The 23699-nt window shown below is 49.0% G+C and overlaps 1 protein-coding gene across 1 annotated transcript in view; it reads left to right on the plus strand.

The window, feature by feature from the left end:
• The first annotated feature begins 4 nt into the window (after positions 1-4).
• LOC122923180 (E3 ubiquitin-protein ligase Mdm2-like) overlaps positions 5-23699 on the plus strand; it is a 56261-nt gene continuing 32566 nt past the window's right edge. The window contains exons 1-3 of the mRNA XM_044273914.1: positions 5-48; positions 136-282; positions 482-485. Coding sequence (XP_044129849.1) covers positions 5-48; positions 136-282; positions 482-485 — 195 coding nt within the window. The remainder of the gene's footprint in view (positions 49-135; positions 283-481; positions 486-23699) is intronic.

Here is a 23699-nt window from a genome sequence, read left to right on the forward strand (position 1 = left end):
AGAGATGAACAACGTCCAGTCAGGACACCTGAGCGTAATGGACGGAATGTACTATTACTGGAGAAAAGATTTCATTCTCACTCCCAGTAATGGTCTTCCATACATCTTCATTATTGGTGACTGCTCCTGATGAAGGGGGATTAATGTACCCCCGAAACGCCTTGAGCCCGACCTGTGTTACCGATGGAAGTCCCAGCTGTGGACGCTACGAGCCATCCAGGCGAGGGAGGTTGGATTTGTGGGGGTCTTGAGTTTTATCCCACCAAACACCTCCCCGGTGAAGTGAGTCTTTGATCACCATTTGTATCATATTGTGTTCATTCTATTATTTTCAGTGACACTTCCTACGGACTGTAGGTGGGTTTATAATAAGTGGTACATATAGCTCTATCCATGCTTTTATTGCCCTCCGCTAGTCCTACCGTCAGTGGATTGGCGCCTTTACTGTGGTTATCTTCTCCCTTTTCCTCTCCTATCACAGTCAGGTATGTAGTAGTGCACTCCACAGATACAACCACTGCCGGCAGCCTATCCGCTCTATGCTATAGTCACCATCCTTCCTTCCTTTGGTGCCCTGCCGTTATTCTTTCACCTTTTGGAGTGTTTTGCGGGGCAGTCCGGATTGTATCCGCAATTGTAGGAGATGAATACAAATTGTTCCCATTAATGTATTACCTTGTGTCCTCTGGAATACTTTCCTTCTCTGAGTGCGAACGGCTCTTGGAAACGGTAACAAATGTCACTTAGGCTACTTTCACACTGGCGTTTTCTGCGGATCCATCATGGACCTGCAAAAAACGCTTCCGCTTTGATAATACAACCGCCTGCATCCGTCATGAACTCCATAGAAAGTCAATGGAGAACGGATCCGTTTTCTGTTGTGCCAGACTGCGTCAGAGAAAACGGATCCGTCCCCATTGACTTACATTGCGTGCCAGGACGGATCCGTTTTCTAGTGTGCCAGACTTTATCAGAGAAAACGGATCCGTCCCCAGTGACTTACATTGTGGGCCAGGACGGATCCGTTTTCTATTATGCCAGACTGCGTCAGAGAAAACGGATCCGTCCCCAGTGACTTACATTGTGCGCCAGGACGGATCCGTTTTCTATTGTGCCAGACTGCATCAAAGAAAACGGATCCGTCCCCAGTGACTTACATTGTGGGCCAGGACGGATCCGTTTTCTAGTGTGCCAGACTGTCAGAGAAAACGGATCCGTCCCCAGTGACTTACATTGTGTGCCAGGACGGATCCGTTTTCTAGTGTGCCAGACTGTGTCAGAGAAAACGGATCCGTCCCCATTGAGTTACATTGTGGGCCAGGACGGATCCGTTTTCTAGTGTGCCAGACTGCGTCAGAGAAAACGGATCCGTCCCCAGTGACTTACATTGTGTGCCAGGACGGATCCGTTTTCTAGTGTGCCAGACTGTGTCAGAGAAAACGGATCCGTCCCCATTGAGTTACATTGTGGGCCAGGACGGATCCGTTTTCTAGTGTGCCAGACTGCGTCAGAGAAAACGGATCCGTCCCCAGTGACTTACATTGTGTGCCAAGACGGATCCGTTTTCTATTGTGCCAGACTGCGTCAGAGAAAACGGATCCGTCCCCATTGACTTACATTGTGTGCCAGGACGGATCCGTTTTCTAGTGTGCCAGACTGTCAGAGAAAACGGATCCGTCCCCAGTGACTTACATTGTGCGCCAGGACGGATCCGTTTTCTAGTGTGCCAGACTGTCAGAGAAAACGGATCCGTCCCCAGTGACTTACATTGTGCGCCAGGACGGATCCGTTTTCTAGTGTGCCAGACTGTCAGAGAAAACGGATCCGTCCCCATTGACTTACATTGTGCGCCAGGACGGATCCGTTTTCTAGTGTGCCAGACTGTGTCAGAGAAAACGGATCCGTCCCCATTGACTTACATTGTGGGCCAGGACGGATCCGTTTTCTAGTGTGCCAGACTGCGTCAGAGAAAACGGATCCGTCCCCAGTGACTTACATTGTGGGCCAGGACGGATCCGTTTTCTAGTGTGCCAGACTGTGTCAGAGAAAACGGATCCGTCCCCATTGACTTACATTGTGGGCCAGGACGGATCCGTTTTCTAGTGTGCCAGACTGCGTCAGAGAAAACGGATCCGTCCCCAGTGACTTACATTGTGCGCCAGGACGGATCCGTTTTCTAGTGTGCCAGACTGTCAGAGAAAACGGATCCGTCCCCAGTGACTTACATTGTGCGCCAGGACGGATCCGTTTTCTATTGTGCCAGACTGTGTCAGAGAAAACTGATCCGTCCCCAGTGACTTACATTGTGGGCCAGGACGGATCCGTTTTCTAGTGTGCCAGACTGCGTCAGAGAAAACGGATCCATCCCCATTGACTTACATTGTGCGCCAGGACGGATCCGTTTTCTATTGTGCCAGACTGCGTCAGAGAAAACGGATCCGTCCCCAGTGACTTACATTGTGCGCCAGGACGGATCCGTTTTCTAGTGTGCCAGACTGCGTCAGAGAAAACGGATCCATCCCCATTGACTTACATTGTGCGCCAGGACGGATCCGTTTTCTATTGTGCCAGACTGCGTCAGAGAAAACGGATCCGTCCCCATTGACTTACATTGTGGGCCAGGACGGATCCGTTTTCTAGTGTGCCAAACTGTGTCAGAGAAAACGGATCCGTCCCCATTGACTTACATTGTGCGCCAGGACGGATCCGTTTTCTAGTGTGCCAGACTGCGTCAGAGAAAACAGATCCGTCCCCATTGACTTACATTGTGCGCCAGGACGAATCCGTTTTCTAGTGTGCCAGACTGTGTCAGAGAAAACGGATCCGTCTCCATTGACTTACATTGTGCGCCAGGACGGATCCGTTTTCTAGTGTGCCAGACTGCGTCAGAGAAAACGGATCCGTCCCCAGTGACTTACATTGTGCGCCAGGACGGATCCGTTTTCTATTGTGTCAGACTGCGTCAGAGAAAACTGATCCGTCCCCAGTGACTTACATTGTGGGCCAGGACGGATCCGTTTTCTATTGTGCCAGACTGCGTCAGAGAAAACGGATCCATCCCCATTGACTTACATTGTGCGCCAGGACGGATCCGTTTTCTATTGTGCCAGACTGCGTCAGAGAAAACGGATCCGTCCCCATTGACTTACATTGTGGGCCAGGACGGATCCGTTTTCTAGTGTGCCAGACTGTGTCAGAGAAAACGGATCCGTCCCCATTGACTTACATTGTGCGCCAGGACGGATCCGTTTTCTAGTGTGCCAGACTGCGTCAGAGAAAACAGATCCGTCCCCATTGACTTACATTGTGCGCCAGGACGAATCCGTTTTCTAGTGTGCCAGACTGTGTCAGAGAAAACGGATCCGTCCTCCATTGACTTACATTGTGTGCCAGGACGGATCCGTTTTCACTGACACAATCGGGCACAATAGAAAACGGATCCGTCCTCCATTGACTTACATTGTGGGCCAGGACGGATCCGTTTTCTAGTGTGCCAGACTGCGTCAGAGAAAACGGATCCGTCCCCATTGACTTACATTGTGGGCCAGGACGGATCCGTTTTCTATTGTGCCAGACTGTGTCAGAGAAAACGGATCCGTCCCCAGTGACTTACATTGTGGGCCAGGACGGATCCGTTTTCTAGTGTGCCAGACTGCGTCAGAGAAAACGGATCCGTCCCCAGTGACTTACATTGTGGGCCAGGACGGATCCGTTTTCTAGTTTGTCAGACTGTCAGAGAAAACGGATCCGTCCCCAGTGACTTACATTGTGCGCCAGGACGGATCCGTTTTCACTGACACAGTCTGGCACAATAGAAAACGGATCCGTCCTCCATTGACTTACATTGTGCGCCAGGACGGATCCGTTTTCACTGACACAGTCTGGCACAATAGAAAACGGATCCGTCCTCCATTGACTTACATTGTGCGCCAGGACGGATCCGTTTTCACTGACACAGTCTGGCACAATAGAAAACGGATCCGTCCTCCAGTGACTTACATTGTGGGCCAGGACAGATCCGTTTTCTAGTGTGCCAGACTGCGTCAGAGAAAACGGATCCGTCCCCAGTGACTTACATTGTGCGCCAGGACGGATCCGTTTTGGAGCGCTGAGCCCATGACGGATCTCACAAACAGGAAGCCAAAACACCAGTGTGAGAGTAGCCTTATCAGTCATGTCCAAACTGCGGCCCTCCAGCTGTTGCAAAACTACAACTCCCAGCATGCCCTTATTGCTGTAAGCTATCCAGGCATGCTGGGAGTTGTAGTTTTGCAACAGCTGGAGGGCCGCAGTTTGGACATGCCCGTCCTAGATGGATATGTTTCCGTTATACAATGGTTAAGACTTATTGGCAGAATCCAGAGAATCCTTTAGGTGTTGAAGCGACTGCAGAAATGTTAGAACTGAAGCACCACCTTAGAGCCACTTCTAAAATGTATTAACCCTTTTGCTACCACTGCCGTACGAGTACGGAGGTGGAGCGATAGGCAAACATGGCGTGCAGCGGGCGTCATGGCCGGCAGGACTCTGCTGTTTCAATTAAAGGCTTTAGATGCCGTGATCAAGTGAGATTGCGGCATCTAAATGCGCAACCGGCATCGCCTGTGGCCAATGGGGAGGCTGGTAATTGATTTGAATGGGCTCAGTCTAAAGAGGCTGAGAACATTCAGAGTGCAATTCCTGTTTTGGCCACCAGGTGACAGGCCAACATAAGAAATGAGCAATTCTCAATAATGACTCCAGTTTTAAAATACGGGATTGTTCAAAAACTAGATGTTGTCGGTCATATATGGGCTTCAGAATCAGTCCAAATTTTTCTGAACTGTTAAATATATAAAATAAATAAAAAAAATAAAAGTTTAAATCACCCCCCTTTCCGTATAATAAAAATATAAATATCTAAATAACAAAAACTATAAACCTCATAGTTATCACCGTGACCTAAAACGCCCGTACTATTATTACTAATATTGTTAACAGTGATTGGAAAGTGTGTATACAGAGACAGCTGTCAGTCACTGATATCTGTACACAGGGGAGGTGTTATCAGTGATAGTATTCTCTGTGTAAGTGTGTATACAGAGATAGCTGTCAGTCACTGGTATCTGTACACAGGGGAGGTGTTATCAGTGATAGTAATCTCTGTGTAAGTGTGTATACAGAGATAGTTGTCAGTCCCAGATATCTGTACACAGGGGAGGTGTTATCAGTGATAGTATTCTCTGTGTAAGTGTGTATACAGAGACAGCTGTCAGTCACTGATATCTGTACACAGGGGAGGTGTTATCAGTGATAGTATTCTCTGTGTAAGTGTGTATACAGAGATAGCTGTCAGTCCCTGATATCTGTACACAGGGAGGTGTTATCAGTGATAGCATTCTCTGTGTAAGTGTGTATACAGAGACAGCTGTCAGTCACTGATATCTGTACACAGGGAGGTGTTATCAGTGATAGTATTCTCTGTGTAAGTGTGTATACAGAGATAGCTGTCAGTCACTGATATCTGTACACAGGGGAGGTGTTATCAGTGATAGTAATCTCTATGTAAGTGTGTATACAGAGATAGCTGTCAGTCCCTGATATCTGTACACAGGGAGGTGTTTTCAGTGATAGTAATCTCTGTGTAAGTGTGTATACAGAGATAGCTGTCAGTCCCTGATATCTGTACACAGGGAGGTGTTATCAGTGATAGTAATCTCTGTGTAAGTGTGTATACAGAGATAGCTGTCAGTCACTGGTATCTGTACACAGGGGAGGTGTTATCAGTGATAGTATTCTCTGTGTAAGTGTGTATACAGAGATAGCTGTCAGTCAGTGATATCTGTACACAGGGGAGGTGTTATCAGTGATAGTAATCTCTGTGTAAGTGTGTATACAGAGATAGCTGTCAGTCCCTGATATCTGTACACAGGGAGGTGTTATCAGTGATAGTATTCTCTGTGTAAGTGTGTATACAGAGATAGCTGTCAGTCCCTGATATCTGTACACAGGGAGGTGTTATCAGTGATAGCATTCTCTGTGTAAGTGTGTATACAGAGACAGCTGTCAGTCACTGATATCTGTACACAGGGAGGTGTTATCAGTGATAGTATTCTCTGTGTAAGTGTGTATACAGAGATAGCTGTCAGTCACTGATATCTGTACACAGGGAGGTGTTATCAGTGATAGTATTATCTGTGTAAGTGTGTATACAGAGATAGCTGTCAGTCCCTGATATCTGTACACAGGGAGGTGTTATCAGTGATAGTATTCTCTGTGTAAGTGTGTATACAGAGATAGCTGTCAGTCACTGATATCTGTACACAGGGAGGTGTTATCAGTGATAGTATTATCTGTGTAAGTGTGTATACAGAGATAGCTGTCAGTCCCTGATATCTGTACACAGGGGAGGTGTTATCAGTGATAGTATTCTCTGTGTAAGTGTGTATACAGAGATAGCTGTCAGTCACTGATATCTGTACACAGGGAGGTGTTATCAGTGATAGTAATCTCTGTGTAAGTGTGTATACAGAGATAGCTGTCAGTCCCTGATATCTGTACACAGGGAGGTGTTATCAGTGATAGTAATCTCTGTGTAAGTGTGTATACAGAGATAGCTGTCAGTCACTGGTATCTGTACACAGGGAGGTGTTATCAGTGATAGTATTCTCTGTGTAAGTGTGTATACAGAGATAGCTGTCAGTCCCTGATATCTGTACACAGGGAGGTGTTATCAGTGATAGTAATCTCTGTGTAAGTGTGTATACAGAGATAGCTGTCAGTCCCTGATATCTGTACACAGGGGAGGTGTTATCAGTGATAGTATTCTCTGTGTAAGTATGTATACAGAGATGGCTGTCAGTCACTGATATCTGTACACAGGGAGGTGTTATCAGTGATAGTATTCTCTGTGTAAGTGTGTATACAGAGATAGCTGTCAGTCACTGATATCTGTACACAGGGGAGGTGTTATCAGTGATAGCATTCTCTGTGTAAGTGTGTATACAGAGATAGCTGTCAGTCACTGATATCTGTACACAGGGGAGGTGTTATCAGTGATAGTAATCTCTGTGTAAGTGTGTATACACAGATAGCTGTCAGTCCCTGATATCTGTACACAGGGGAGGTGTTATCAGTGATAGTATTCTCTGTGTAAGTGTGTATACAGAGATAGCTGTCAGTCACTGATATCTGTACACAGGGGAGGTGTTATCAGTGATAGTAATCTCTGTGTAAGTGTGTATACAGAGATAGCTGTCAGTCCCTGATATCTGTACACAGGGGAGGTGTTATCAGTGATAGTATTCTCTGTGTAAGTGTGTATACAGAGATATCTGTCAGTCCCTGATAGCTGTACACAGGGGAGGTGTTATCAGTGATAGTATTCTCTGTGTAAGTGTGTATACAGAGATAGCTGTCAGTCACTGGTATCTGTACACAGGGAGGTGTTATCAGTGATAGTATTCTCTGTGTAAGTGTGTATACAGAGATAGCTGTCAGTCACTGATATCTGTACACAGGGGAGGTGTTATCAGTGATAGTATTCTCTGTGTAAGTATGTATACAGAGATAGCTGTCAGTCCCTGATAGCTGTACACAGGGGAGGTGTTATCAGTGATAGTATTCTCTGTGTAAGTGTGTATACAGAGATAGCTGTCAGTCACTGGTATCTGTACACAGGGGAGGTGTTAGCAGTAATTGATGGTAATCTCTGTGTAAGTGTGTATACAGAGATATCTGTCAGTCACTGGTATCTGTACACAGGGGAGGTATTAGCAGTAATTGATAGTAATCTCTGTGTAAGTGTGTATACAGAGATAGCTGTCAGTCCCTGATATCTGTACACAGGGAGGTGTTATCAGTGATAGTATTATCTGTGTAAGTGTGTATACAGAGATAGCTGTCAGTCACTGGTATCTGTACACAGGGGAGGTGTTAGCAGTAATTGATAGTAATCTCTGTGTAAGTGTGTATACAGAGATATCTGTCAGTCACTGGTATCTGTACACAGGGAGGTGTTATCAGTGATAGTATTCTCTGTGTAAGTGTGTATACAGAGATATCTGTCAGTCACTGGTATCTCTACACAGGGGAGGTGTTAGCAGTAATTGATAGTAATCTCTGTGTAAGTGTGTATACAGAGATAGCTGTCAGTCACTGGTATCTGTACACAGGGAGGTGTTATCAGTGATAGTATTCTCTGTGTAAGTGTGTATACAGAGATAGCTGTCAGTCACTGATATCTGTACACAGGGAGGTGTTATCAGTGATAGTATTCTCTGTGTAAGTGTGTATACAGAGATAGCTGTCAGTCCCTGATATCTGTACACAGGGGAGGTGTTATCAGTGATAGTATTCTCTGTGTAAGTGTGTATACAGAGATAGCTGTGAGTCACTGATATCTGTACACAGGGAGGTGTTATCAGTGATAGTAATCTCTGTGTAAGTGTGTATACAGAGATAGCTGTCAGTCCCTGATATCTGTACACAGGGGAGGTGTTATCAGTGATAGTATTCTCTGTGTAAGTGTGTATACAGAGATAGCTGTCAGTCACTGGTATCTGTACACAGGGGAGGTGTTATCAGTGATAGTAATCTCTGTGTAAGTGTGTATACAGAGATAGCTGTCAGTCACTGATATCTGTACACAGGGAGGTGTTATCAGTGATAGTATTCTCTGTGTAAGTGTGTATACAGAGATAGCTGTCAGTCCCTGATATCTGTACACAGGGGAGGTGTTATCAGTGATAGTATTCTCTGTGTAAGTGTGTATACAGAGATAGCTGTGAGTCACTGATATCTGTACACAGGGAGGTGTTATCAGTGATAGTATTCTCTGTGTAAGTGTGTATACAGAGATAGCTGTCAGTCACTGATAGCTGTACACAGGGAGGTGTTATCAGTGATAGTAATCTCTGTGTAAGTGTGTATAGTCATGAAAATAAAGAAAACTCTTTTGAATGAGAAGAAAGTGTCCAAACTTTTGGTCTGTACTGCATATAATATATATATGATTTATCTATTCGTTTATGCTAAAACTAAATAATTCCACCATATATATACAAACATTATACTATTGATTATATGAATAAACATATACACCAGATGTCTCTCATGAAACAGTGCTACCTCCTTCATGTCCCTGTAATAAGGTAAGATTACTCCCTTCTAGGGATGAGCGAACTCGAACTGTATAGTTCGGGTTCGTACCGAATTTTGGGGTGTCCGTGACAGCCAATCAACAAGCGTCATACTACTTGCCCCAAGAGGCCGTCACAGCCATGCCTACTATTGGCATGGCTGTGATTGGCCAGAGCACCATGTGACCCAGCCTCTATTTAAGCTGGAGTCACATAGCGCCGCCCGTCACTCTGCTCTGATTAGCGTAGGGAGAGGTTGCGGCTGCGACAGTAGGGCGAGATTAGGCAGATTAACTCCTCCAAAGGACTTCACTTGATTAATCGATCGATCTGCAGCTGTGCATCATTGAGCTGCTGAAATTCAAATGCTCACTGTTTTTAGGCTGCCCAGACCGTTTGTCAGTCACATTTTTCTGGAGTGATCGGCGGCCATTTTGTGTCTTGTGGTGCGCCAGCACAAGCTGCGACCAAGTGCATTTAACCCTCAATGGTGTGGTTGTTTTTTGGCTAAAGCCTACATCAGGGTGAAGCTGTCACACCAAGTGCATTTAACCAGCAATAGTCTGTTTAATTTTTGGCCATATACTACATCAGGGGCAAGCTGCGCCCGTCACCAAGTGCATTTAACCCTCAGTAGTGTGGTTGGTCAAGCTGTCACACCAAGTGCATTTAACCAGTAATAGTCTGTTCATTTTTTGGCCATATACTACATCAGGGGCAAGCTGCGCCCGTCACCAAGTGCATTTAACCAGCAATAGTCTGTTCATTTTTTGGCCATATACTACATCAGGGGCAAGCTGCGCCCGTCACCAAGTGCATTTAACCCTCAGTAGTGTGGTTCGTCAAGCTGTGACACCAAGTGCATTTAACCAGCAATAGTCTGTTCATTTTTTGGCCATATACTACATCAGGGGCAAGCTGCGCCCGTCACCAAGTGCATTTAACCAGCAATAGTCTGTTCATTTTTTGGCCATATACTACATCAGGGGCAAGCTGCGCCCGTCACCAAGTGCATTTAACCCTCAGTAGTGTGGTTGGTCAAGCTGTCACACCAAGTGCATTTAACCAGCAATAGTCTGGTTATTTTTTGGCCATATACTACATCAGGGGCAAGCTGCGCCCGTCACCAAGTGCATTTAACCCTCAGTAGTGTGGTTGGTCAAGCTGTCACACCAAGTGCATTTAACCAGCAATAGTCTGGTTATTTTTTGGCCATATACTACATCAGGGGCAAGCTGCGCCCGTCACCAAGTGCATTTAACCAGCAATAGTGTGGTTATTTTTTGGCCATATCCCAGTCTAATTCTGTCACTAAATCCATACCGGTCACCCAGCGCCTAAATACTAGGCCTCAAATTTATATCCCGCTAAATCTGTCGTTACCGCTGTCCTGTTGTGGCTGGGAAAGTTATTTAGTGTCCGTCAAAGCACATTTTTTGTTCTTGGTTGAAATACAATTCCCAATTTAGCAATTTCCTAATTTAGTGGTTTCTGCTGTATCAGAGCTATTTGAAATCTATCCCTAAAAGGGTATATAATATTCAAGGTGCACATAGGGTCATTCAGAATAACTTCACACACACGCTACTGTGTATTTCCAAGTCTAATTCTGTCAGTAAATCCATACCGGTCACCCAGCGCCTAAATACTAGGCCTCAAATTTATATCCCGCTGAATTTGAATACAATACATTGGGCCAAATAATATATTTGTTGTTGTGGTGAACGATAACAATGAGGAAAACATCTAGTAAGGGACGCGGACGTGGACATGGTCGTGGTGGTGTTAGTGGACCCTCTGGTGCTGGGAGAGGACGTGGCCGTTCTGCCACAGCCACACGTCCTAGTGAACCAACTACCTCAGGTCCCAGTAGCCGCCAGAATTTACAGCGATATATGGTGGGGCCCAATGCCGTTCTAAGGATGGTAAGGCCTGAGCAGGTACAGGCATTAGTCAATTGGGTGGCCGACAGTGGATCCAGCACGTTCACATTATCTCCCACCCAGTCTTCTGCAGAAAGCGCACAGATGGCGCCTGAAAACCAACCCCATCAGTCTGTCACATCACCCCCATGCATACCAGGGAAACTGTCTCAGCCTCAAGTTATGCAGCAGTCTCTTATGCTGTTTGAAGACTCTGCTGGCAGGGTTTCCCAAGGGCATCCACCTAGCCCTTCCCCAGCGGTGAAAGACATAGAATGCACTGACGCACAACCACTTATGTTTCCTGATGATGAGGACATGGGAATACCACCTCAGCACGTCTCTGATGATGACGAAACACAGGTGCCAACTGCTGCGTCTTTCTGCAGTGTGCAGACTGAACAGGAGGTCAGGGATCAAGACTGGGTGGAAGACGATGCAGGGGACGATGAGGTCCTAGACCCCACATGGAATGAAGGTCGTGCCACTGACTTTCACAGTTCGGAGGAAGAGGCAGTGGTGAGACCGAGCCAACAGCGTAGCAAAAGAGGGAGCAGTGGGCAAAAGCAGAACACCCGCCGCCAAGAGACTCCGCCTGCTACTGACCGCCGCCATCTGGGACCGAGCACCCCAAAGGCAGCTTCAAGGAGTTCCCTGGCATGGCACTTCTTCAAACAATGTGCTGACGACAAGACCCGAGTGGTTTGCACGCTGTGCCATCAGAGCCTTAAGCGAGGCATTAACGTTCTGAACCTGAGCACAACCTGCATGACCAGGCACCTGCATGCAAAGCATGAACTGCAGTGGAGTAACCACCCTAAACCAAGGAAGTCACTCAGGCTCCCCCTGCTGCCTCTTCTGCTGCCGCCGCCTCGGCCTCTTCCTCCGCCTCTGGAGGAACGTTGGCACCTGCCGCCCAGCAAACAGGGGATGTACCACCAACACCACCACCACCACCTCCGTCACCAAGCGTCTCAACCATGTCACACGCCAGCGTTCAGCTCTCCATCTCACAAACATTTGAGAGAAAGCGTAAATTCCCACCTAGCCACCCTCGATCCCTGGCCCTGAATGCCAGCATTTCTAAACTACTGGCCTATGAAATGCTGTCATTTAGGCTGGTGGACACAGACAGCTTCAAACAGCTCATGTCGCTTGCTGTCCCACAGTATGTTGTTCCCAGCCGCCACTACTTCTCCAAGAGAGCCGTGCCTTCCCTGCACAACCAAGTATCCGATAAAATCAAGTGTGCACTGCGCAACGCCATCTGTGGCAAGGTCCACCTAACCACAGATACGTGGACCAGTAAGCACGGCCAGGGACGCTATATCTCCCTAACTGCACACTGGGTAAATGTAGTGGCAGCTGGGCCCCAGGCGGAGAGCTGTTTGGCGCACGTCCTTCCGCCGCCAAGGATCGTAGGGCAACATTCTTTGCCTCCTGTTGCCACCTCCTCCTTCTCGGCTTCCTCCTCCTCTTCTTCCACCTGCTCATCCAGTCAGCCACACACCTTCACCACCAACTTCAGCACAGCCCGGGGTAAACGTCAGCAGGACATTCTGAAACTCATATGTTTGGGGGACAGGCCCCACACCGCACAGGAGTTGTGGCGGGGTATAGAACAACAGACCGACGAGTGGTTGCTGCCGGTGAGCCTCAAGCCCAGCCTGGTGGTGTGCGATAATGGGCGAAATCTCGTTGCAGCTCTGGGACTAGCCAATTTGACGCACATCCCTTGCTTGGCGCATGTGCTGAATTTGGTGGCGCAGAAGTTCATTCACAACTACCCCGACATGTCAGAGCTGCTGCATAAAGTGCGGGCCGTCTGTTCGCGCTTCCGGCGTTCACATCCTGCTGCTGCTCGCCTGTCTGCGCTACAGCGTAACTTCGGCCTTCCCGCTCACCGCCTCATATGCGACGTGCCCACCAGGTGGAACTCCACCTTGCACATGCTGGACAGACTGTGCGAGCAGCAGCAGGCCATAGTGGAGTTTCAGCTGCAGCACGCACGGGTCAGTCGCACTACAGAACAGCACCACTTCACCACCAATGACTGGGCCTCCATGCGAGACCTGTGTGCCCTGTTGCGCTGTTTCGAGTACTCCACCAACATGGCCAGTGGCGATGACGCCGTTATCAGCGTTACAATACCACTTCTATGTCTCCTTGAGAAAACACTTAGGGCGATGATGGAAGAGGAGGTGGCCCAGGAGGAGGAAGAGGGGTCATTTTTAGCACTTTCAGGCCAGTCTCTTCGAAGTGACTCAGAGGGAGGTTTTTGGCAACAGCAGAGGCCAGGTACAAATGTGGCCAGACAGGGACCACTACTGGAGGACGAGGATGAGGAGGAGGTGGAGGAGGATGAAGCATGGTCACAGCGGGGTGGCACCCAACGCAGCTCGGGTCCATCACTGGTGCGTGGCTGGGGGGAAAGGCAGGACGATGACGATACGCCTCCCACAGAGGACAGCTTGTCCTTACCCCTGGGCAGCCTGGCACACATGAGCGACTACATGCTGCAGTGCCTGCGCAACGACAGCAGAGTTGCCCACATTTTAACCTGTGCGGACTACTGGGTTGCCACCCTGCTGGATCCACGGTACAAAGACAATGTGCCCACCTTACTTCCTGCACTGGAGCGTGATAGGAAGATGCGCGAGTACAAGCGCACGTTGGTAGACGCGCTACTGAGAGCATTCCCAAATGTCACAGGGGAACAAGTGGAAGGCCAAGGCAGAGGAGGAGCAAGAGGTCGCCAAGGCAGCTGTGTCAATGCCAGCTCCTTTGAGGGCAGGGTCAGCATGGCAGAGATGTGGAAAACTTTTGTCAACACGCCACAGCTAACTGCACCACCACCTGATACGCAACGTGTTAGCAGGAGGCAACATTTCACTAACATGGTGGAACAGTACGTGTGCACACCCCTCCACGTACTGACTGATGGTTCGGCCCCATTCAACTTCTGGGTCTCTAAATTGTCCACGTGGCCAGAGCTAGCCTTTTATGCCTTGGAGGTGCTGGCCTGCCCGGCAGCCAGCGTTTTGTCTGAACGTGTATTCAGCACGGCAGGGGGCGTCATTACAGACAAACGCAGCCGCCTGTCTACAGCCAATGTGGACAAGCTGACGTTCATAAAAATGAACCAGGCATGGATCCCACAGGATCTGTCCGTCCCTTGTCCAGATTAGACATTAACTACCTCCCCATAACCATATATTATTGGACTCCAGGGCACTTCCTCATTCAATCCTATTTTTATTTTCATTTTACCATTATATTGCGAGGCAACCCAAAGTTGAATGAACCTCTCCTGTGTCTGGGTGCCGGGGCCTAAATATATGCCAATGGACTGTTCCAATGTTGGGTGACGTGAAGCCTGATTCTCTGCTGTGACATGCAGACTGATTCTCTGCTGACATGAAGCCAGATCCTCTGTTACGGGACCTCTCTCCTCTGCCTGGGTGCTGGGCCTAAATATCTGACAATGGACTGTTGCAGTGGTGGCTGACGTGAAGCCTGATTCTCTGCTATGACATGCAGACTGATTCTCTGCTGACATGAAGCCAGATTGTCTGTTACGGGACCTCTCTCCTCTGCCTGGGTGCTGGGCCTAAATATATGACAATGGACTGTTTCAGTGGTGGCTGACGTGAAGCCTCATTCTCTGCTATGACATGAAGACTGATTCTCTGCTGACATGAAGACAGATTGTCTGTTACGGGACCTCTCTCCTCTGCCTGTGTGCTGGGCCTAAATTTATGACAATGGACTGTTGCAGTGGTGGCTGACGTGAAGCCTCATTCTCTGCTATGACATGCAGACTGATTCTCTGCTGACATGAAGCCAGATTCTCTGTTACGGGACCTCTCTCCTCTGCCTGGGTGCCGGGGCCTAAATATATGCCAATGGACTGTTGCAGTGGTGGCTGACGTGAAGCCTGATTCTCTGCTATGACATGCAGACTAATTCTCTGCTGACATGAAGACAGATTCTCTGTTACGGGACCTCTCTCCTCTGCCTGTGTGTGTGCTGGGCCTAAATATATGCCAATGGACTGTTGCAGTGTTGGCTGACGTGAAGCCTGATTCTCTGCTATGACATGCAGACTGATTCTCTGCTGACATGAAGCCAGATCCTCTGTTACGGGACCTCTCTCCTCTGCCTGGGTGCTGGGCCTAAATATATGCCAATGGACTGTTGCAGTGGTGGGTGACGTGAAGCCTCATTCTCTGCTATGACATGCAGACTGATTCTCTGCTGACATGAAGACAGATTCTCTGTTACGGGACCTCTCTCCTCTGCCTGTGTGCTAGGCCTAAATATATGCCAATGGACTGTTGCAGTGGTGGCTGACGTGAAGCCTGATTCTCTGCTATGACATGCAGACTGATTCTCTGCTGACATGAAGACAGATTCTCTGTTACGGGACCTCCCTCCTCTGCCTGGGTGCTGGGCCTAAATATATGCCAATGGACTGTTGCAGTGGTGGCTGACGTGAAGCCTCATTCTCTGCTATGACATGCAGACTAATTCTCTGCTGACATGAAGCCAGATTCTCTGTTACGGGACCTCTCTCCTCTGCCTGGGTGCCTGGGCCTAAATATATGACAATGGACTGTTACAGTGGTGGCTGACGTGAAGCCTCATTCTCTGCTATGACATGCAGACTGATTCTCTGCTGACATGAAGACAGATTCTCTGTTACGGGACCTCTCTCCTCTGCCTGTGTGCTGGGCCTAAATATATGCCAATGGACTGTTGCAGTGGTGGCTGACGTGAAGCCTCATTCTCTGCTATGACATGCAGACTGATTCTCTGCTGACATGAAGCCAGATTCTCTGTTACGGGACCTCTCTCCTCTGCCTGGGTGCTGGGCCTAAATTTATGAAAATGGACTCTTACAGTGGTGGGTGACGTGAAGCCAGATTCTCTGCTATGGGACCTCTCTCCAATTGATTTTGGTTAATTTTTATTTATTTAATTTTTATTTTAATTCATTTCCCTATTCACATTTGTTTGCAGGGGATTTACCTACATGTTGCTGCCTTTTGCAGCCCTCTAGCTCTTTCCTGGGCTGTTTTACAGCCTTTTTAGTGCCGAAAAGTTCGGGTCCCCATTGACTTCAATGGGGTTCGGGTTCGGGACGAAGTTCGGATCGGGTTCGGATCCCGAACCCGAACATTTCCGGGATGTTCGGCCGAACTTCTCGAACCCGAACATCCAGGTGTTCGCTCAACTCTACTCCCTTCAGATAAACCTACATCTGTGGTAATAACTTTTGTCGCCCATATTCATTGGAGGACACAGGAACTGTGGGTATAGCCATGTCCTCTAGGAGGCGCTGACAAAGCTTTTAGCTCGTCCCCTGGCAGCTATACCCCCTCCAGCCTGGAGAGAGAGCTTCAGTTTTTTCTAGTGTCAATAGTAGGCAAGACCTCCCTGAATATTTTTTATTTTATTATTTTTCCTTCTTTCAGGTGGGAAACAGTGGTCGCCTCGCCTCCCTGTTCTCCCGGGGCAGCACACCAGCGTTGGCTCACCACGCTGCCTCCTCCCCCACAAGAAGACAAGGTGGACCAGGACAGCCTCGCTCCCCTGCATACCGCCATACCAGACTCCTGCCACACCGGTGCCAGCTGCTGAGGAGGCGACCCTGCTGGAGAAGGTGACCTTATAGGCACAATTAGGGAGGGTGATGAGAAGAGGATGATGATGAGGTGAGTACACGGGATTAGGTAAGTATCCCCCCTCCTCTCCTTTCTCTCTCTTTGGTGGCAGTTTTGTATAGGCCAAGTGGGACTCTGCAGAAGCTTGTGACTTCAAATCCTGGTTAAAACTTTGCGCACAAAACAGGCACTGCCTTTATTTATAGCTCCGGACTCCCCTCGCTCCCCTCTGGGCCGACGACTCGCGGGCACTAGGGGGTTAATGGCATCCGGGCAGGCGCACGGCGAGGGACCATGTGCAGGGCTTATTTCAGATGAACGCACTGCCCTCTCGGCCTCCAGTCGGTCTGACCGCGTCTCCAACACGATTCCGCCCTTTCTGGAGCAGGCAGCAGAAGCGCCGCTCCGGAGGGGGTTAATGCCTGAGTGATGCCGGCCACTGCAGCATTCCAGCCCGGGCTGTTTCCAGTCCGGGGTGAAATCCCCCAGCTGGTGGGGATCAGTGGAGCAAACCAGAGTGTATTGACAGTGAGAGCTCACCGACATGCACTCTCGCTCGGTGTACCTCTGCGCCCCGGCCATTCGATCGGCCGTGTGCAACATGATTGGACCCGAACATCCCCGCTGCGAACTGGGAACATGCATCGGCAGACAAACAGGGAAGGAAGCGTAGAGGCTTCCCCCTATGTAGGATCGCTAGTGTCAGGGAACTAGGGGGTTAACAACAGGCGCAAATTCTTCCCTCCACTCACCCCCCCTGAAGCCGCTTGGCCCTGCCTCCCTTCCTCAGGTCAGCTTAACCCCTTCTGGCCAGCCACCTCCTGCGGCCAGCCCCAGATTATCTGAGGATTCTATCTTCAGTACAAACTTTGCGTGAAAGTTAAAACAGTAAACCCCTTCCTGTCTCTCTGCACACTTGTCGTTGGGCATCCTAGTTTCAGGACAAGGTAGATACGTTTTTATAAGGGCCCCCCCTACCCGTCAGCCTCTTCACCGCAGGCCCTCCACTGGGTTCTGTCCCTGCCGTATGCATTAGCCTTTCTCCCATCACCATGCTTCCTGTTGCCGGTGCTCTCCATCTGCGGTGTACGGGGGCAGCCAGTGGATACGGTCGCTGTTTCCACTTGGTATCCTTCTTATCTATCGATGCTGGTTTGGAGCATGGTTGTGCCATCCTCTGTCTCTCAGAGGGGTTGACTAGCAACATTTATGTGTCCTAGAGACCACCCATCTCCATGGGCCTCCTCGGTTCCAGTCAGTCAGGACATTGTCCTCATCACTACGTAGTGCATGTGCCATTGCGCATATTCTGGGGAGTACGTTTCAGCGAGTCGAGTATTCACTGACTCTGTAGTCCCCCCTCAGCTGGGGGTTCTACCCTGACACTAGCTTGTTGTTGCTCCTGTTCAGAGCCCTTCCAGGTAAAGTGTTAAAGCTAGCTCTTCTAAACTGGCGCAGTATGGTGCCATGGCTTCTACGGGTGGCCTCACAGCTTCCCTTTAGTTTTGCGCCGACGGAGCAGGCGCTGGCTACTTCTGGGAGAGTGGTATTTGCGTTACCGCTACCTACTATGGTTCTTACTGCACAGCTCCTTCGTCAGGTGACTGATTCTTCTAGATCTGAATTGGTGGCCTCTGCGGTATGGCCCCCTCCTCTGCTGGAGTAAGGGCTAGCGATACAGTTGTTGCTCCCCTTACTTGGCTTCCTCCTCAGGTAGAGTTTTGGTACAGCCACTAAATTCCTGACTACATCGCATTTGCATGGGGTATTCCAGAGTTTCGGACCCGGCTGGTGGGGTGTGGCGCGCTCCACATCTCTCCTTCTGCAGGTGAATCCTTCCCATTGGTCCTTGGTGTTTTACCTGTATATATATTACCTCTCTTAAGACATCACTAATGTCTAGGTCACGTCAGCCCTCTGGTGATCATACTTCCCACTGCCCATTCGGGGCTAGACTGCGAGACTCCCCACACCAGATAGAGCGGGATTGCTGTCACGTCTTGCCGCAATGATAGATGTTCCATTCCTGGTACGGAACACCCTTCTATTTCTTCTTCCCCCTCGACCAAACGTCTGCCGGCCTCTCCGTTCTGTATTCCTGGACTGTGGAAGGTGTTCGAGGCGGTCTGTCTGCGTTGGAGTCACCCAGAAGTGGACTTGATGGCTTCGAGACTCGGAAGCTTCCCACCTTTCTCTCCCGAGCAGAGATCCGGAAGCTTGCAGTGTGGATGCCCTGATTCCCCTTGGCAGGGTTCTCCCTCCTTTGCATTTTCCCCCCTTCCCCTTCCTACCCAGAGTTCTAAGAAAGATCAGGATGGAGGGTATTCCGACTATCCTAGTCACCCTGGGGATTGGCCGTCGCACGTGGTACGCCGACCTCGTCTCCTTCTAGGTCACGGGTGTCAAACACAAGGCCCGCGGGCCGAATCCGGCCCGCCAGACCTCGTCATGTGGCCCGCATAGCCGCCGCCGGCCGCCAGCCTTCACCTTTTATTATCACTTCCTGCAGGCGGCCCCTGCAGACAGTGATAATAAATCACATAAGGAGCGCTGTGTATTACCGGTACTTACAACTACAAGCGCTCGCCGAGAGGAGGGAGGAGGCAGGCTGGGAGGATGGGCGCTGGCAGTGTGAGTCATACGTCATGCGCCGCCCACTTTATGAATGAAGCAGGCGGCGTGGGCGCATGACGTATGACTCTCGCTGCCAGCGCCTGTCCTCCCGGCCTGCCCCCTCCTCCTCTCGGCGAGCGCTTGTATTTGTAAGTACCGGTAATACACAGCGCTCCTTATGCGATTATATATGTACGGTAACCATTAACTATTAGAGATACGATTATACAGTGAGCGGGCCCGTGTAGTAGAATAGTCACTGCATGGGCCCCGCTGTCATTATAAAAGCAGATGCCGGCCCCTAGCCCGTGTATTGAGGGTCATTCACTACTACAGGGACACTTATGGAGGGGATCTGTGGATGACACATAGCATAAGATGCTATATATGTGTCATCCACAGATCCCCCCCCCCCCATAACTGTCATACACAGATCCCCCCATAAGAGCCACCCACAGATCCCCCCATAAGAGCCACCCACAGATCCCCCCATAAGAGCCGCCCACAGATCCCCCCATAAGAGCCGCCCACAGATCCCCCATAAGAGCCGCCCACAGATCCCCCATAAGAGCCGCCCACAGATCCCCCATAAGAGCCGCCCACAGATCCCCCATAAGAGCCGCCCACAGATCCCCCATAAGAGCCGCCCACAGATCCCCCATAAGTGTCGCCCACAGATCCCCCATAAGTGTCGCCCACAGATCCCCCATAAGTGTCGCCCACAGATCCCCCATAAGTGCCGCCCACAGATCCCCCATAAGTGCCGCCCACAGATCCCCCATAAGTGCCGCCCACAGATCCCCCATAAGTGTCGCCCACAGATCCCCCATAAGTGCCGCCCACAGATCCCCCATAACAGTGCCACCCACAGATCCCCCATAACAGTGTCATCCACAGATCCCCCATAAGTGTCGCCCACAGATCCCCCATAAGTGCCGCCCACAGATCCCCCATAACAGTGCCACCCACAGATCCCCCATAACAGTGCCACCCACAGATCCCCCATAACAGTGCCATCCACAGATCCCCCATAACAGTGACATCCACAGACCCCCCATAACAGTGCCATCCACAGACCACAATTAGTTCAAAACCCACCAAAAGCACACCTTTTTGGTTCAAAATATATATTTTTTTATTTTCCTCCTCAAAAACCTAGGTGCGTCTTATGGGCCGGTGCGTCTTATAGGGCGAAAAATACGGTAACCCTTACAGTTCTGGAATGTGTTGGATAACACTGACAGCATTATGTCAGTGTTATCCAACACATTCCAGAACTGTAAGGGTTACATAGCATCATAAATCAGTATAATGCTATGTGACCCCAGTCAGCGCTTGCAGGTCAAGCTTTCAGAGCGGGGCGTAGCTAAAGGCTCATGGGCCCTGGTGCAAGAGTTCAGCTTGGGCCCCCTTCCCTCAGTGCTCTGTGGTCAGGAGCAGGGAAGCATATAGCCTTTCTGCTGCCTGATGTAAAAATTGGAACTACCCTACCATGCTAAATTATTGAACTAACCCCTTCCCTCCAGCCAGAGGTGTAACTTGACCAGCATTTCTATAATACCAGTGTTTTTGTATGCATCACAAGGGTCTTTGGGCCCCCTCAGGCCCCTGGGCCTGGTAGCGACTGCTACCTCTGCACCCCCTATAGCTACGCCCCTGTTTCAGAGCTAGTTATTACTTACATTATTACAAAAAACAGTAATAATTGAATGCAGTGACAATAATTTATGATAATAAAGAGTGGACACATAGTCCTACAGATACAACCGGCCCTTTGAGGGTGACCAAACTGCTGATGCGGCCCCCGATGAATTTGAGTTTGACACCCCTGTTCTAGGTGATGTCCTGGTCACTGTCACTCAGAGATATCCTTCCTTCGCAGAGTCCGGTCTTCCATTAGTATTTTAGGTCTCTTGGTTTGCCGGCGTGGCTATTAAGACCGCCATTCTATGCGAAGAGATTTTTTTCGGTGGATGTCATCTGCAAGCCTGCATCATCCAGGATCTATTCAGGACTTGGAGGTCCTTCCTGGATTTCTGTGGAAGCCGAAATGTTCTGCCACTTCGTTTTCCTCCTCACGGTCCTGTCCTTTCTACAATCAGGGTTGGACCTTGTTCTGGCTCTTAGTTCTTGCAGAGTCAGGCGTCGTCGCTTTCTATTCTTTTCCAGCGCTCTCAGGTTCCCTAGGGACTGTAAGGACCTTCTTTAGGGAGTAGCTAGTACGGTTCCTCCGTACCGTCCTCCCTTACTGCCTTGGGATCTGAGTTTAGTCCTCTCAGCGCTCCAGGCTTTCCCTGGAGCCCTTGTGGGAGAGTTTCTCCAACTCCTGTCCTGGAAGGTAGCTTTTTCTGGTCGCTATCACTTTCATCAGACTGGTGTCTGAGTTGGCGGCGCTCTTTGCAAAGAACTCTTCCTGGTTCTTCATAGGGTCAAGGTGGTTCGCTGGCCTGTCCCTTCTTTTCTTCCGAAAGTGGTCTCTGACTTCCATATCAACGAGGAAATTGTCCTTCCCTCACTGTGCCCATCTCCTTCACCATAAGGAAACGGAGTTACACTATTGGTTGTTGTCAGAGCTCTGAAGATCTATTTAGCAGTCTCCGATCCCTTCCGCCGTACGGATCCCCTTTTTGGCATTCCTGAGGGTCCTCAAAGGGGATTGGCGGCTTTCAAGGTGGCAGTCGCACACCAAATTCGGTCTACAATTGCTGAAGCATAACGCACCCGAGGCAGAGTTCTGACCTTAAGTATCATGACTTCTACCCCAAAGCGGTGGGCGCATCTTGGGCTCAGAGGTATCGCGCTTCGGCTGCTCAGTTGTGTAAGGCGGCTACTTGGCCCTCCTTACACACATTCACAAATTTTACCAGGTGCATACTTATGCATTGGCGGACGCTGCCTTAGGCCGCATGGTCTTGCAGGCGGCAGATTCTTGGATGCCTGCCAGGACGCTTGCTACCATGGGTCTGTAGTTTTTCCCTCCCTGTGGACTGCTTTTGGACGTCCCACGGTTCCTGTGTCCCCCAATGAATATGGGCGAGAAAAGAAGATTTTTGTATAACTTACTAGTAAAATCTTTCTTGCTCTTCATTGAGGGACACAGCACCCACCCAGTTTTGTTGTATGACCACAGTTGAGCAGTTGCTGGTTTGAACCCCACTAGGTCCTTTTGGCATGGTTGGTGTTCCATGTTTTTTCTTTGGTTGGCTTGCTTCTCCTTCTGCTTGTACACAAACTGAAGCTCTCTCTCCAGGCTGGAGGGGGTATAGCTGCCAGGGGAGGAGCTAACAGCTTTTACTAATGTCAACGCCTCCTAGAGGACATGGCTATACCCACGGTTCCTGTGACCCCCAATGAAGACAGAGAAAGAGATTTTACTGGTAAGTTATACAAAAACCTCCTTGTAATGAACAATGCTCTCTATATTCAATATGAACCTTATACATACTGAACTTTCATGAACCTCTTTCGGCCATCTTTGTATAAATAAGAATATGGCCTTTTATAGATACATATATGTATATAATCAAATCCACTATAACTAGCATATATGGATAAATGTCTTGTCTTTTTATATAATCTGTAAGGAAGCAAATACTCCCTCCAACTGGTATAATTATAGAGAAAAATATAAGAATACACTTTAGGACTGTGTAGCCTTTCCATAAGCTCACACAAAATGGTGGACATATTACAAAATGGCAGATGCCACACTATTTAACATAGAAATTTGGGCTTGATTCATTTTGGGCCTATAATTATCCTGACAGTATACAGAGATGTCAGTCACTGATATCTGTACACAGGGAGGTGTTATCAGTGATAGTAATCTCTGTGTAAGTGTGTATACAGAGATAGCTGTCAGTCACTGGTATCTGTACACAGGGGAGGTGTTATCAGTGATAGTATTCTCTGTGTAAGTGTGTGTACAGAGATAGCTGTCAGTCCCTGATATCTGTACACAGGGGAGGTGTTATCAGTGATAGTATTCTCTGTGTAAGTGTGTATACAGAGATAGCTGTCAGTCCCTGATATCTGTACACAGGGAGGTGTTATCAGTGATAGTAATCTCTGTGTAAGTGTGTATACATAGATAGCGGCCAGTCACTGATATCTGTACACAGGGAGGTGTTATCAGTGATAGTATTATCTGTGTAAGTGTGTATACAGAGATAGCTGTCAGTCCCTGATATCTGTACACAGGGGAGGTGTTATCAGTGAGTCATAGCATTCTCTGTGTAAGTGTGTATACAGAGATAGCTGTCAGTCAGTGATATCTGTACACAGGGGAGGTGTTATCAGTGATAGTATTCTCTGTGTAAGTGTGTATACAGAGATAGCTGTCAGTCAGTGATATCTGTACACAGGGAGGTGTTATCAGT

Source organism: Bufo gargarizans, unplaced genomic scaffold, assembly GCF_014858855.1.
Source record: "Bufo gargarizans isolate SCDJY-AF-19 unplaced genomic scaffold, ASM1485885v1 original_scaffold_1315_pilon, whole genome shotgun sequence".
Lineage (NCBI taxonomy): Eukaryota > Metazoa > Chordata > Amphibia > Anura > Bufonidae > Bufo > Bufo gargarizans.